This window comes from Taudactylus pleione, unplaced genomic scaffold (genome assembly GCF_031769625.1).
Source record: "Taudactylus pleione unplaced genomic scaffold, aTauple2 ptg000080l, whole genome shotgun sequence".
NCBI lineage: Eukaryota > Metazoa > Chordata > Amphibia > Anura > Myobatrachidae > Taudactylus > Taudactylus pleione.
This window is the reverse complement of record NW_028284482.1, coordinates 9,561,328-9,575,417: the sequence shown is the minus strand read 5'-3', so window position 1 is coordinate 9,575,417 and position 14,090 is coordinate 9,561,328. Positions and strand designations below refer to the sequence as shown.

Genomic DNA, 14,090 nt, shown 5'->3' with positions numbered 1-14,090 from the left:
CTATCACCTTCTACAAGATAATAACTAGAATCTCATTGTTTGCTATGGGCAACATCAGTTTGAATACTCACTTCTAAAAAACTCTGACTGTAGTAAATTTACCCGCTATTATCTATATGTTATTGTGTGTGGTGTTGTGATATAATTACTATACCTGGGTGGGACGATCTCCACGATCCTGTCCTGTAGTTGTCCCCGCTGCACTCCTCTCCCTCTGTCTGGACCCCTCTTCCTGTGACACCTGCCACTCGTCGCTGGTGTCCGGGGCAGTGGCGTAACTAGGGTATTTGGAGCCCAGGGCAAATTTAAAAAGGGAGCCCCCCCCATGTGCACGCGAGGAAGGCGCATGCGGCAAAAAATGGGCGTGGTCACTTAAAAATGGGGCGTGTCAACATGACACACCCCTTTATTTTCACACTGAACATTCCTATTCATATATACCTTAACCCCAGTAGTACCCCTATACAGTACCCCCAGTATGCAGTTGTGGTCCCTCTTATGCAGGCCCATAGTAGTGCCCCTTACACAGTATCCCCAGTAGTGGTCCCCCTTATACAGCCCCCAATTAGTTCCCCTTACTCAGTACCCCCAGTAGTGGCCCCCACAAATGCAGTGCCCCATGTAGTGTTCCCCTTTATGCAGTGCCCCCAGTAGCAGTCCCCACAATGCAGTGCGCCCAGTAGCGGTATCCCCTTATGCAGTGCCCTTTATATAGTGCCCCCAGTAGTAGTCCACCCCCCCTATGCAGTGCCCTTTATATAGTGCCCCCAGCAGTAGTCCCCCCCATGCAGTTTTCCCAGTAGTGGTCCCCCTTATGCAGGCACCCAGTAGTGATCCCCTATATCCAGTGCCCCCTGTAGTGGCCCTCCTATTATTGCCCCCAGTAGTGGTCCCCCCAGTGCAGTGCCTCTAGTAGTAGGCCCCTTTTATAAAGCCCCCAGTGGCAGTTTCCCCACCCCCCAAGTAGTAGTCCCCAGTAGAGGTTCCCCCTCCCGATTAAGTGCCCCCAGTAGTAGCCCCCCCCTCAGTAGAGGTCCTCCCAATAATGGTGCCCCCAGTAGTAGCCACCCCCCTCCCCCGTTGTGCCCCCAGTAGTAGCCACCCCCCTCCCCCGTTGTGCCCCCAGTAGTGCAGACAGGTTTAAAAAATATATATATAAAAATATACTTACCTGAATCCACGCTGCTGCTGCTCCGGTCCGCGACACCGCTCCCTCCACCGCCGGCCAGTCCTCCCGGGCTGGCGCGCTCAGCTTTATGGGAGAGACGTCATGATGTCATGACGTCTGTCCCATTACCCACTGCAGGAGCCGGACAGAAGCCCGGCTCTTGCAGTGGGTGCTGCTGCAGTCAATGAGAGTCTATCTGACTCTCATTGGCTGCTGTTTAACACACGCATCGCCGCCAGCGCTGGCGGCGATGCGTGTGTTATGCACAGCCTGAGCCCGCCTCCTAGCGCTATTGGGCAAGCGCTCAGGGGGAGGGCACGGGCTCAGCTGTGCAGCACACGACCGGCGCTGGAAGCCTAGCGCCGGTCCTGTGTAAAAGTGTAGCGCTGACCGCACTCATTGCGGTCGGCGCAACACTGGCTAACTAGGGCGGGCGGGCCGGTACCGTGGCCGGCGGCACCCCCCCACGCCGCCGGTCCCACGGCACCCAGGGCACGCAGCCCGCTCGCCCTGCCCTAGTTACGCCACTGGTCCGGGGACCCGTCAGAAGAGCGGGGCAGGCGGGGTGACAGTGGCCTCTTCTCCCTCGGCATTTCTTCAAATCAAACCTATAATATAATCAAAAGTTATATCTTTGCAAATGTTTATTCAAAAAAAAAAAATTAAATATACATAAAAAAAATAAATGCACAGATAAAAAAAAAATACAATTATATTAAGGAGTACATATTGTTCTTAATCCACATTATTAACTAGTGACATCATTTAAGTATGGTGTCCGAAATTGGGAATTTCATTTAACTACAGGTCTAGGGGTAGTGGATTATGGGGTTGTAAGAGTAAAAAATTTATTTTCTAAGGAGAGGGGGTGTTTTGGGAGGAGTTAAACCTTGTATTTTAAATTAACCTAACAGTAAGCAAATATACTATTTAAAGGAAAACATTTTTGCAGATGTAAATAATATTGAAGGGGGGGGAGCTTAAAGGGGCGCAGCACTGCCGGTGTGAGTGCATGGGTGTGGGTGCAATTAGTTTGCAAGAGGTTAAGGAGCAATAAGGTTGGTGTTACAGTGCTTGTGCTTACATGGGAGAGGTCCCCATAGGTTTTCTGCACGGCCTATGTGAGTGCATGGTGCAGGTTGGTGTTACTGTGCATGTGCCTACAACGGACTAGTGCACTGTAGGTGTTCACCACTGGCTATGAGAGTGCAAGGGTCAGGGTGGTCTTACTGTGCATGGGCTAACAGGGTGGGGCGTGGGGGTGGGGCGGAGGGGGGAAGATGGTCGAGATGTGCAAAAGCTGTATAGGTCAGGGTCAGCTCGAGGGTAGGGTCTCTAGGGTATTGGGACAGATTGCACTTACCTGTACAAATAGAAATAGGACCAGATCTCTTCCTCCACGGGCTGGCTCCTCTTCTCCCAGACACTGTCTTCTCTCCAGTGGATCCTGGATTGCTGGTCACACTGGATGCTGCTGCTGCTCTCTTGCTGACTTTTGTTCACCAAAGGTGCCCTTGCCAGCAAGCCAAAATGATCAGAGACACTGCACTCTCTCCACGCTGCAGGTTGATCAAAATGGTGGATCACCAAATGCCAATCAGAGCCTTTTATACCCAGCACAAAAAAGTGCCAATCCGCCGTTAAGTTTCCGCCTCCGGCATAAACCCCTCCTCCGGATTCGGCGATTGGCCACTTTCCGCGTCTATGGGAGTTTCGCCTATTTTAAATTGAATTAGGTGGAAACGGACCCGGTGGAAAGTTTTCGCGACACGCGATGATGGCAAAAACGGCATTTTGACGTCATCGGCGAAAACGCGGAGCGTAATTGAATACGGCCCTATATGTGCTCGCTCTTCATTGGGTACAGTATCTTACTGCCTTGCACTACTCGTGACTTAACCGTCTCATGCTGGTTTGTATACAGTGGGTCTCTCAACTTAACCCCATCTTCACCATACGTAGTTTGTCGGTCATTCGCTTTGTGTAGTTCCAATGTTATGTCATATTACATTTACTGTACTATTTTCACTGTTATCTGTATATTATCTGTATGTGCCTCTAAAATAAAAAATAACAATAATAATAATAATTATAATAATAATAATAATAATTAATAATAATAATTATAGAGCTGTAAAATCAGAATCTGTATAGAACATCATAGGAGATAAATTCAAAAGTTAAACACAATTCTTTAGTTACAAATCGTTGACATTGTATTGCCCTATAAGACATTACCCATCTTTATAATACATTGACCCCAAACTAAAATTGTACATGTATTATTGTTAGGATTGGTGTTGGTCAGATATGGAAATTCCTGGAAAGAGCAAAGAAGATTCACACTGTCAACGCTGAGAAACTTTGGGATGGGAAAGAAATCCCTGGAGGAGAGAGTGACAGAGGAAGCGCAGTGTCTGTGTTCTGTATTCAAATCCCAGAAAGGTCAGTCACAGATGTATGTATAGAGATTGTACACCACACCAGATGTTAATCTAATATACATCTTATTTACTTCTTATTTGTGTGAGGGCCCATCAACACCTTCCTTAGGCCCCCGATTCCCACACATGCTCAGAAGAAGGCAGAGCTGGAGAGACTTGGGAGGGTGAATCTGCACTGCCAGGTCCCCTGCTCCTCCTGCATTGGTGGATAGTGATGTGCTCCTAATATGTAAATATATAAATGCTGTAACCATATTATTTAATGTTAAGGAAATAGCTAATGGCCTGATTCAGAGACGGTCACAATGACAATGTTTTCGCAAATGGCATATTTATTCCAGTGCTCTCGTGGAAGGCAGAGGCAGTGGCCGGATGCAGAGACATGCATTGTAATTTTTAGTGAGCATTTCATTTTTCTTTTATACTTTCTTTTTTAAGTCTGATTTTTAACTTACTTGTGTTTTTCATTTATTTTGAAATCATTCTTATTTTTTATTATTCCTCTGACAATTGTTGTCTACAATAGTGAAAATAATTTTAGTTTTAAATGTTGCTTATCCATGACAATAGTGAGTTGTATTATCCTATTAATCTAACTAATAAATCATTTGATTATCTATTTTTTTGTTGGGTCACCCCTTATTTGCCAATTGCAGCCCATATTTCATGTTTGGATAGGAGGGTGTTTGACCACTTATATTTTAAGTGCTGACACTACCTTTTAGAGTCCTATCTTACTGGGCTCCTATTTATGGAAAGTAAGGGACTACTTTTGCAAAGCAGAAGTGTCACAGTGAAGGTTTGATCTATAGAGTACCTTCTTGGCATTGGAGATACTCTCCTGTTTTCTATTCTATTCTCTTTAGGCTAATGCCCATATTCAATTTGAAGTGAAAAGCCGTTTTTGCGTGTTTCGGCGAAAACTTTTCGGCGATGAAGTAATTTTCGCCTGTTTGGATTTTACTCTGTATTCAATTTGGAAGACTTTCCGCCTAGGTGGAAAGTCAATGTAATGTAATAGGCGAAAAAGTTTTGCCTTTGAATGGGAGGCGGAAAAAAGTGCAAAATTTGGGTTTTGGGGTGCAACGTTGCGGGAACCCCCGTGCAGCCTTCAGACAGTCCCCCAAAGGTAAACTGTGTAAAAAAATTCTTAAAACACTTACGAACACCCCAAAAAATTACTTTGAATTTGGGGGCGTAAAAAAAAATGTTGGTGGACAAAGTTAAAAACTAGCGAACTTGACTTCCAAGTATGCCCCAAGTGTTTTTTTGATTGCAGGTCCTTGCGGAAGGTGGATTTTTCATGATTTTTTCAACTTAACTTTAGAAACTTTTAAATATGCTGGCCCCCATTTTCAAGTACCCCAAATTTGCTGGGATAACGTATTTTCTAGAAAAATACTCCTGAATACTATTCTGCACCATGTATAGAAAAACGCTATTTAGCAACTATTGAGCCCATTTAAAAATACCAAATACCTTCAGCAAGCCAAATCGTGGGGTACCATAGCTAACCCCCATGTCAGAGCATCTTTTGGGGGGTGTCAGGCTGATTTCCCCAATTCTGACAGTACTTTCAGCTTGTTCAAGTTTCGCCGGGTCCCGTTTTTGCGTACTTCCATATTGAATACGGGGTAAAGCAGGCACGGCCGCGATACTTTTCCGTCTACAAAAGACGTGATGTAGGTGAAAAGTCTGGGAGGCAGAAAAGTATCGCGGATCCGCTCTAATTGAATACGGCTCTTAGTTGGGAAACCCACTAGTTCTCCTTAGGTCGCAGAGTTTGGGCACATGTTGGCGTTGCCCCTACATTCACTTTTACATTTCCTTGAATATGATATGTATCTTTGTGGATATCTGAGTAAAACAACGTCTTCCCCTCTCCAGATCATCCATTTAATCCCCGTTTGCTCATTGGTAATGCAGTCAGCAATGTGATCTGTTCCATAGCATTTGGAGATCGGTTTGAGTATGATGATGCGAAATTCCAACGACTTCTAAGACTCTTTGAATCTGCCCTGAAGGCTGAATCTGGACTCTTGGCTCAGGTGTTTAAAATGCCTTATATTCATGTGCAATTATATTACACCCTGGTTCTCCAGGTTCTTGCTGCCAGAATCTTACATTTTAAAATGAATACCTCACAAACCCAATCAAATATGATTGTATCTTGCAAAATACATTATTCATTATCATTCTATAGGCTAAGGGCCTGATTCAGCAAGGAACGCAGTTGCTAATATGCACACAATTGGCTGATTATTCCGTACTGCGCATGTGTATGCATCGCAGTGGGCGTGCGCAAACTAGCTGTTGGGATCGGGACTGCGATCTCAGTCACTACGTAGACCCATCGCAGAGTGATTGACAGGAAGTGCCGTTGTGGGTGGTGACGGGGATGGTCAGCTGAACGCACGTGTACCAGTGCGTTTGAAAGCCGTTGCAGGGGCATGCATTAATTATCCACTGTGATGTCCTTTGCAGCCTGAGGCCTGAGAGCGTACATGGAGGTTAGCAATTTCTGAGTAAGGTCTGACCTTGTGCAAGTGTGCGTGAGGCTGCAATGGTACTCGATTGTACCAATGTTTTCGCAGTCTTGCAAAATATTACGGATGTGTGTAAGGTAAAGTGGGTGTCCTTATGTTGTGCTGCGGCTGCATAGCGATCGCAATGGAAGTTGAACTGCGTGCGTAATCATTATTGCATTCGCAGTTGCGTTCCGTAGTGAATCAGGCCCTAAGTTGTATTATTATTTAGTATACAATTAAAAACATATTATTCACAGCTATACATTTAGGGGATCATAAAGAAAACAAATTAAGTACAAATACAACAAACGGAAGGTAAATATGACTCTCCCCTAATAAAGTTGCAACCTAAAATTGTTGGAAACAATTGATAAATAAGTAGCGTAAAAACAATTGTGACGGTTTGCGGGAAAATGTATGTGTTAAGTGTTACCATGCATTTTAGTTTTATTTAACTAAATACATAACTGTCCCTAAACGAGGTAGGTAAAGAGAGTTATGTAAAACATAAGTAAGGAGGCTAGGCTCACATGCTTGTGGTTTAAAATATATTGTTGCATATATAGGACTAAAAAAAAGATGATTTGACACTTCGGTTGTGTCACAAACTATAACTAAAACCTATTTAATGGTATAAAAATCACAGCAAACTACAACACAGAAAAATATCTTAATGTAATATGACACATTTCATGTCCTGGGATCCCATATTGACAGAAGGGTTCTATCATGTCCTTGTACCTAATTTCCTCCCCTGTCATTTTTTTTCTTAGTTTCTAAATGAAATTCCTTGGCTAATGAACATTCCATGGCTTGTTGATTATGTTCTTCAACCAGAGTATGATTTGATTGCGTTCCTCAAGGAAATAGTGTTAGAACACAAGAAAACGTGGAATCCTAATTACATTCGTGATTATGTTGATGCCTATCTACTGGAGATGGAAAAAGTAAGCACTGTGTATTTCTATGCTCTCAATAATAAAATTCCCCCAATGGTTTGGGAGCTGTCTATTCGTCTTTCGTTATATACGAGACCTGCGCTAGCGCAGCAGATCCAGGCATTATTTTACATTTCTATTGCAAATTTCCATGTGGTGTAATTCTCTGCACCTTTTAATTTAATGACCCCCATAATAGGTGAATGCTGCAGAATGACATATACGCTGGGTGTATGCTGCAGAATGACATATACGCTGGGCGTATGCTGCAGAATGACATATACGCTGGGTGTATGCTGCAGAATGACTTATGCTGGGTGAATGCTGCAGAAAGACATATACGCTGGGTGTATGCTGCAGAACGACTTACGCTGGGTGAATGCTGAAGAATGACATATACGCTGGGTGTATGCTGCAGAATTACATATAAGATGGGTGTATGCTGCAGAATGACTTACGCTGGGTGAATGCTGCAGAATGACATATACGCTGGGTGTATGCTGCAGAATGACATATACGCTGGGTGTATGCTGCAGAATGACATATACGCTGGGTGTATGCTGCAGAATGACATATAAGATGGGTGTATGCTGCAGAATGACATATAAGCTGGGTGTATGCTGCAGAATGACATATAAGCTGGGTGTATGCTGCAGAATGACATATAAGCTGGGTGTATGCTGCAGAACGACATATACGCTGGGCGTATGCTGCAGAATGACATATAAGCTGGGTGTATGCTGCAGAATGACATATAAGCTGGGTGTATGCTGCAGAATGACATATACGCTGGGCGTATGCTGCAGAATGACATATACGCTGGGTGTATGCTGCAGAATGACATATAAGCTGGGTGTATGCTGCAGAATGACATATACGCTGGGCGAATGCTGCAGAATGACATATAAGCTGGGTGTATGCTGCAGAATGACATATAAGATGGGTGTATGCTGCAGAATGACATATAAGCTGGGTGTATGCTGCAGAATGACATATACGCTGGGTGTATTCTGCAGAATGACATATACGCTGGGTGTATGCTGCAGAATGACATATAAGATGGGTGTATGCTGCAGAATGACATATAAGCTGGGTGTATGCTGCAGAATGACATATAAGCTGGGTGTATGCTGCAGAATGACATATAAGCTGGGTGTATGCTGCAGAATGACATATAAGCTGGGTGTATGCTGCAGAATGACATATAAGCTGGGTGTATGCTGCAGATTGACATATAAGCTGGGTGTATGCTGCAGAATGACATATAAGCTGGGTGTATGCTGCAGAATGACATATAAGATGGGTGTATGCTGCAGAATGACATATAAGCTGGGTGTATGCTGCAGAATGACATATAAGCTGGGTGTATGCTGCAGAATGACATATAAGATGGGTGTATGCTGCAGAATGACATATACGCTGGGTGTATGCTGCAGAATGACATATAAGCTGGGTGTATGCTGCAGAATGACATATAAGATGGGTGTATGCTGCAGAATGACATATAAGCTGGGTGTATGCTGCAGAATGACATATAAGATGGGTGTATGCTGCAGAATGACATATAAGATGGGTGTATGCTGCAGAATGACATATAAGCTGGGTGTATGCTGCAGAAAGACATATACGCTGGGTGAATGCTGCAGAATGACATATACGCTGGGTGTATGCTGCAGAATGACATATACGCTGGGTGTATGCTGCAGAATGACATATAAGATGGGTGTATGCTGCAGAATGACATATAAGATGGGTGTATGCTGCAGAATGACATATAAGCTGGGTGTATGCTGCAGAATGACATATAAGCTGGGTGTATGCTGCAGAATGACATATAAGCTGGGTGTATGCTGCAGAATGACATATAAGCTGGGTGTATGCTGCAGAAAGACATATACGCTGGGTGAATGCTGCAGAATGACATATACGCTGGGTGTATGCTGCAGAATGACATATACGCTGGGTGTATGCTGCAGAATGACATATGCTGGGTGTATGCTGCAGAATGACTTACGCTGGGTGTATGCTGCAGAATGACTTACGCTGTGTGTCTGCTGCAAAATGACTTACGCTGCGCTGGAAACACTCTTTGCTGTGTCTGGAAACACTCGGGGCCTGATTCAGAGCCCGACGCTCTGACCAGAGCGCTCGCTCTGAATCAGGGCCCTCCTACCTATCATTGGAGCGGCCTCTTGGACGCTCGCATAGCTGTGGATTACCACCCACAGCTTATGCGAGCGTCCATGATGATGGTCGCGATGGTCAAGACCATCGCGACCATCGGGCTTGCGACGAGACCCTGCGGTAGGGTCTCGTGGCCGCAAGCCCTGGAGTGATTTTGGCTCTATCAGAGCCAAAATCACTCCCACTTACATCACTAGTGATGTTAGTGGGGCCGGACCCAGACGGTAGGCGTTCCCATGGGAATGCCTCTGTCTGGCAGCCACACCCCTGGCACGCCCACCAAAGGGGGCGTGCTGTCAGTCACCATCGACAGCACGCCCCCTTTGGTGCGAGACCCAGAGCGACAGCTTGGCTGTCGCTATGCGGGTCTCGCGCATGCGCACGACGGAGCATGCGCATTAGGGCACCATCGACCCGCTTGCGAGCGTCCTACGCTCGCGAGCGGGTCTGAATTAGGCCCTCCGTGCCTTTCACTCTGTGTTTGCACTAGTCTAATGGTGTCTATGTGACTGCTGAGTTATATTACACACCTCGGACCTCTGAGATGATTTCTCAGCAACATTTTTGATTGTTTTTTTAATTTAAAGTACAGTGGTTACAGTATGTGATGTATCCTCTGTTCTCTACCATTGACTCCCTTTTCTGCTTTCTGATCTCTCCCTTTCCAATCTTTTGTTTTTAAAATACAAAAAAAACTATTTAGATGGCTCCACTACAATATTCATAAAAATAATCATGTTTATAAAATATGGCATCAACCATAGAAGAGAGTTAGGCTACTAGCCTCAGATTACTGTTGTGAAAATGAAACCGAGTTGATAGTATTACCATGGGATGACATCCTTACTCCTATTCCTGAGAGCCTTCTGGAAAATGGATATCCACTCTATTGCACAAGGATATCTATCAGGTCATCTAATGAGGAAGACAACTCATGGGAGGCTAACTAGTTCTACTGGAAGCCTGTGTCTAGCCTCTCTCAGTCAGATTTGACTTCTTATGGCTGATGCTGGAGTGTATCCTTATACCAAAACCCCCACATACAATATACAATAATAACTAAATTCAATAAATAAAGACGCAGACAACAGTTATGGTATTTACATTTGGTCATCAATTTATTTGAGAACAATTAAATTAGGAAAAATAGGAGAGAAAAACTGGTGGCAAGGAAGAGGGACAGGCAGATCAGCTTATATAGTATCAGGCCCTGCAGATCTGCAGCGGCCAGTACATATCATCAGTCTCTGCCCCTACAGAAGCCATTATATGGTTTCAGGGGGGTCAGCATACTGTCCCTGGATGCATAGCTCTAAAGGCAATTCCTCACCTTCATATCAATGTCCAAAGGAGGCGGCCCATTATCAAATGGAGCCATTGGCCTCTGGAAAAGAGGCTACAGTCAAAATACCACTGTGAAGGAGAATGTCCCCCTATGCGCTAGAAATTATTTTGGATCTGCCATACCCACCCCCGCCCCCACACACATGCAATGGCAAGGCTCCCACCACAAGCCTCAGCTCCGCCACTAGGAAAGCCAGCTAAAGAAGATCTACTAAAACCTAGATAAAGCCCAACAGAAATAAAAAGACTGTCAGCAGCCCAGTGCACTCAGCAAAGGAGGCAAAAAGGTGGGTGTAAATAGTGTGGGCTCATGACATAGAGGGTCACTTTAGAATACCCTCCATACATCGAATTGGGCCATATCACAGTTAACCATAAGACAAGCCATATCAATGGAACCACCCCCCAAGATGGCAATGCCAAAATCGTCATCCATAACACCCAGGTCACATCAGACGGGCAGAGAGCACTACTTGCACAACCACCATCCAAGCCTGGATAACAGCCTCAGAAGGTTAAAGACATCTGATCATGCAAAAGACACTCACTAGAATAATACAGTATTATATATTACAGTATAATATAATACAGTATCCCAAAGGACCACAAACTGCCCAGCCACTGTTGTTAGTTTCCAACTGCAAGTATCCCAACACAAATCACCAAAATGTAACTAGCGGATCTGAGTAGAAATTGGGAATTGGTCAGTGCTTCAGGTAATAGGGACCAAGAAGCCCAGCACAGGCACACAAAAGAGGGACCTACAATGCGCAACAAGGGGGGGGGGGGGGGTAGGTAAAAAGCCTGTTATGAATAAAATCAAATGATAGCGACAGTCAATTCATTAATCACCACAAACAAGAGGATTCTAATGGCAAATGTCAGAGGGAAGGGGAAGGACAGGAAAAGAGGGAAGAGGTGAGGGGGGGAAAGGAAGGAGAGCAGGGACCTGATCTGAGGTGAAAGACTCCTGAAAGCACCCTTATTATTTTTGAATGATGGTCCCACATAGGTGTTTATGCTACCAGCAGCGGGTGGCAGCAGCTTCAGCTCCCTGCATTTGGGGGTGCTGCAGGCGCCGGGGGAAAATGGACACATTGCTTGTAGCAGTCCTTGTTCCAATGGCCTAATGCTTCAAAGATATGCAAGACAATCCTGATGTATATGTGGAATCATCTGCACCAACACAAAACAAGAAGGTTCAAACTCAAAAGAATAAAGCCCTAGCTTGGAAAAACAGCTGTCAAATCAATGAATCTAAATGATCAATTAATGGGGAGTGAACCCAAAGCCCCATACATTAACTCCGCCATGAGCACCATGCACAATACAGTGCAGGGATCCGAGTGTCATCAGAGTTGGGCTGCGCCACAAGCACCTTGGGGAAGGGAGACTAGACATAGCCAGTTCCCTTCAGTGCTGCAATGTACATTACATTACTAAGCCTTATAGAGAGATAAAGTGGATGGAGATGAAGTACCAACCAATCAGCTCATAACTGTCATTTTTTAAACATAGCCTGTAAAGTGACAGGAGCTGATTGGTTGGTACTTTATCTTCATCCACTTTATCTCTCTCCAAGGCTTAGTACATAGAAGCTCATTCAGACCTATGCGCAAGCGGCCGCTCGCTCGTTCGTGGCCGATGGTAAGGGAACGCACATGCTTCGTTCTGCGCATGTGCAAACTACTCGGAGCGATCGAAATCCGCTTGCTCGCCCAGCAAAGACAGCCCAGTGTAATGAGTGACAGGAGAGGTCGTTTGTGGGTGGTAACAGGGGCAGGACACTAGTAACGGGGGAGTGGAGGTGCGATCACAGGTGTGCCTGAGTGTAGCAACGCCGTTTCAGAAGTGTGCATAATTATCAGCCAGCGTCATAGTACACGTCACCTGCCTGTTTTTTAGACTGAAGTCCTCGCAGTGCTTGCAGTAAGGTAAGGCAACCACAAGCGCTGCGAGCCTTTCCGATGGTCCTCGAAGTACCAATGTTTTAATAAACTTCCTGGAGATGACGTGCGCTAGTGGGCGTCTCTACATAGGCTAATGGGCGTCTATAGACACAAAGTTATCACTCGCCAACACAAAGTGGGTGTGCTTATGCCTTTCCGAGCGAGCGTCTGCCATGCCGTCACTTTGCCGAATTTGCATACGCTGGGTGCGAGCGGCTCTGAATTAGCTCCATAGACCCCACAGTAAGGGTCCAATTTTTTGCCTTACTGTTAGGTGTAAATTCAGGTCTCAAAATTATAATCTAGTTTAAATCATGTCCAGTATATTCTACTATTGGTGAGTCAGTAAGTATGGGGGACTTGTTTACACAAGAGATGAATGGCTAGCGTTTTATCTTCCACTACCATAAGGTGGACACAGCTAAATGCACCAACGGTAAAATATGACTGTTTTAGCTATTGGGCCTGGGGAACTGTATATACTATGAAATGGGGTAATTTGACTCTATATGATTTCAACTAAATATATTAACAATATTTTTTCCTTATTTAAATGTTTTTAGAAATTCTCTTGCCCTTGTATTGTTTTTGTTGCGAGTTTAAAACCTTCATTTCTAAGGTATATTTACTAATAGATTTATCAGAGGCATATACTGTACATATAAAGCAAATACCAGTATTGTAATGTCATATAATGTCAAATTGTTAAAGGGATATTTGATATTTGGGATAAATACATGCATTGTGTGTAAACTCTGTTATGACTTCAGTGTGATTCCAAAAGAAACACTTAGGGCCGTATGCAATTAGTTTCGCACCCGCAATACTTTTTCGCATGCCGGACTTTTTGCCTACATCGAGTAGTTTAGCTGCGGAAACTTATTGTGCGTGCCCCCGCTATTCACCGCATTCAATTCCAAAACACGCGAAAACGCAACCCGGCGAATGCAAACCAACTGTAAACTACTGTCAGAATTGGGCGAATCAGCCTGACAACCCCTTAAAGATGCACTAACATTGGGGATCAATGTACGTGCCCCCGAATAGCCCTAATAATGCTATTTGGTGTATAAATTTCTTCTAATTAGCGTCTTTGCAATAGTGGTGAGGAATAGCATTAAGAATTTTTTGGGGGGTAAAATAAGTAGTCCTGTCGAATTGGGGTTACTGGAAAATGGGTACAAGCATGGTTTAAAGTCGCTAAAGTCAAGTTTAAAAAACATAAAAAACGCACCTGCAATGAAAAAAACACCTCACCCATACTTTCAGACCCCCCAAAAGTCTATTTCGTACTTCTATTTTTTTTAGTTTTTTTTTTAACGCAGTTATCCTTTGGAGTGCTGTTCCAAGGGTGCAGAGTGGTTTTTCCACCATTGCACCCCGAATTAGCGATTTTGCACTTTTTTTTCGACACCTATTTATAGACTAATCTTTTTCGCCTATTAGATTGCATTGTGTTTTCGCGTACGCGAAGAGAGTTTGCAATTGAATATGAAGATGAGTTTCCGCCTGGCGGAAAGTTGTAATCGGCGATA

At 44.4% G+C, this 14,090-nt stretch overlaps 1 protein-coding gene across 1 annotated transcript in view; it reads left to right on the top strand.

Moving 5' to 3' along the window:
* Window positions 1–14,090, top strand: part of LOC148532290 (cytochrome P450 2D17-like) — a 90,570-nt gene that overhangs the window by 42,843 nt on the left and 33,637 nt on the right. Inside the window, exons 3-5 of the mRNA XM_088468097.1 lie at window positions 3,461–3,613; window positions 5,500–5,660; window positions 6,914–7,087. Coding sequence (XP_088324223.1) covers window positions 3,461–3,613; window positions 5,500–5,660; window positions 6,914–7,087 — 488 coding nt within the window. The remainder of the gene's footprint in view (window positions 1–3,460; window positions 3,614–5,499; window positions 5,661–6,913; window positions 7,088–14,090) is intronic.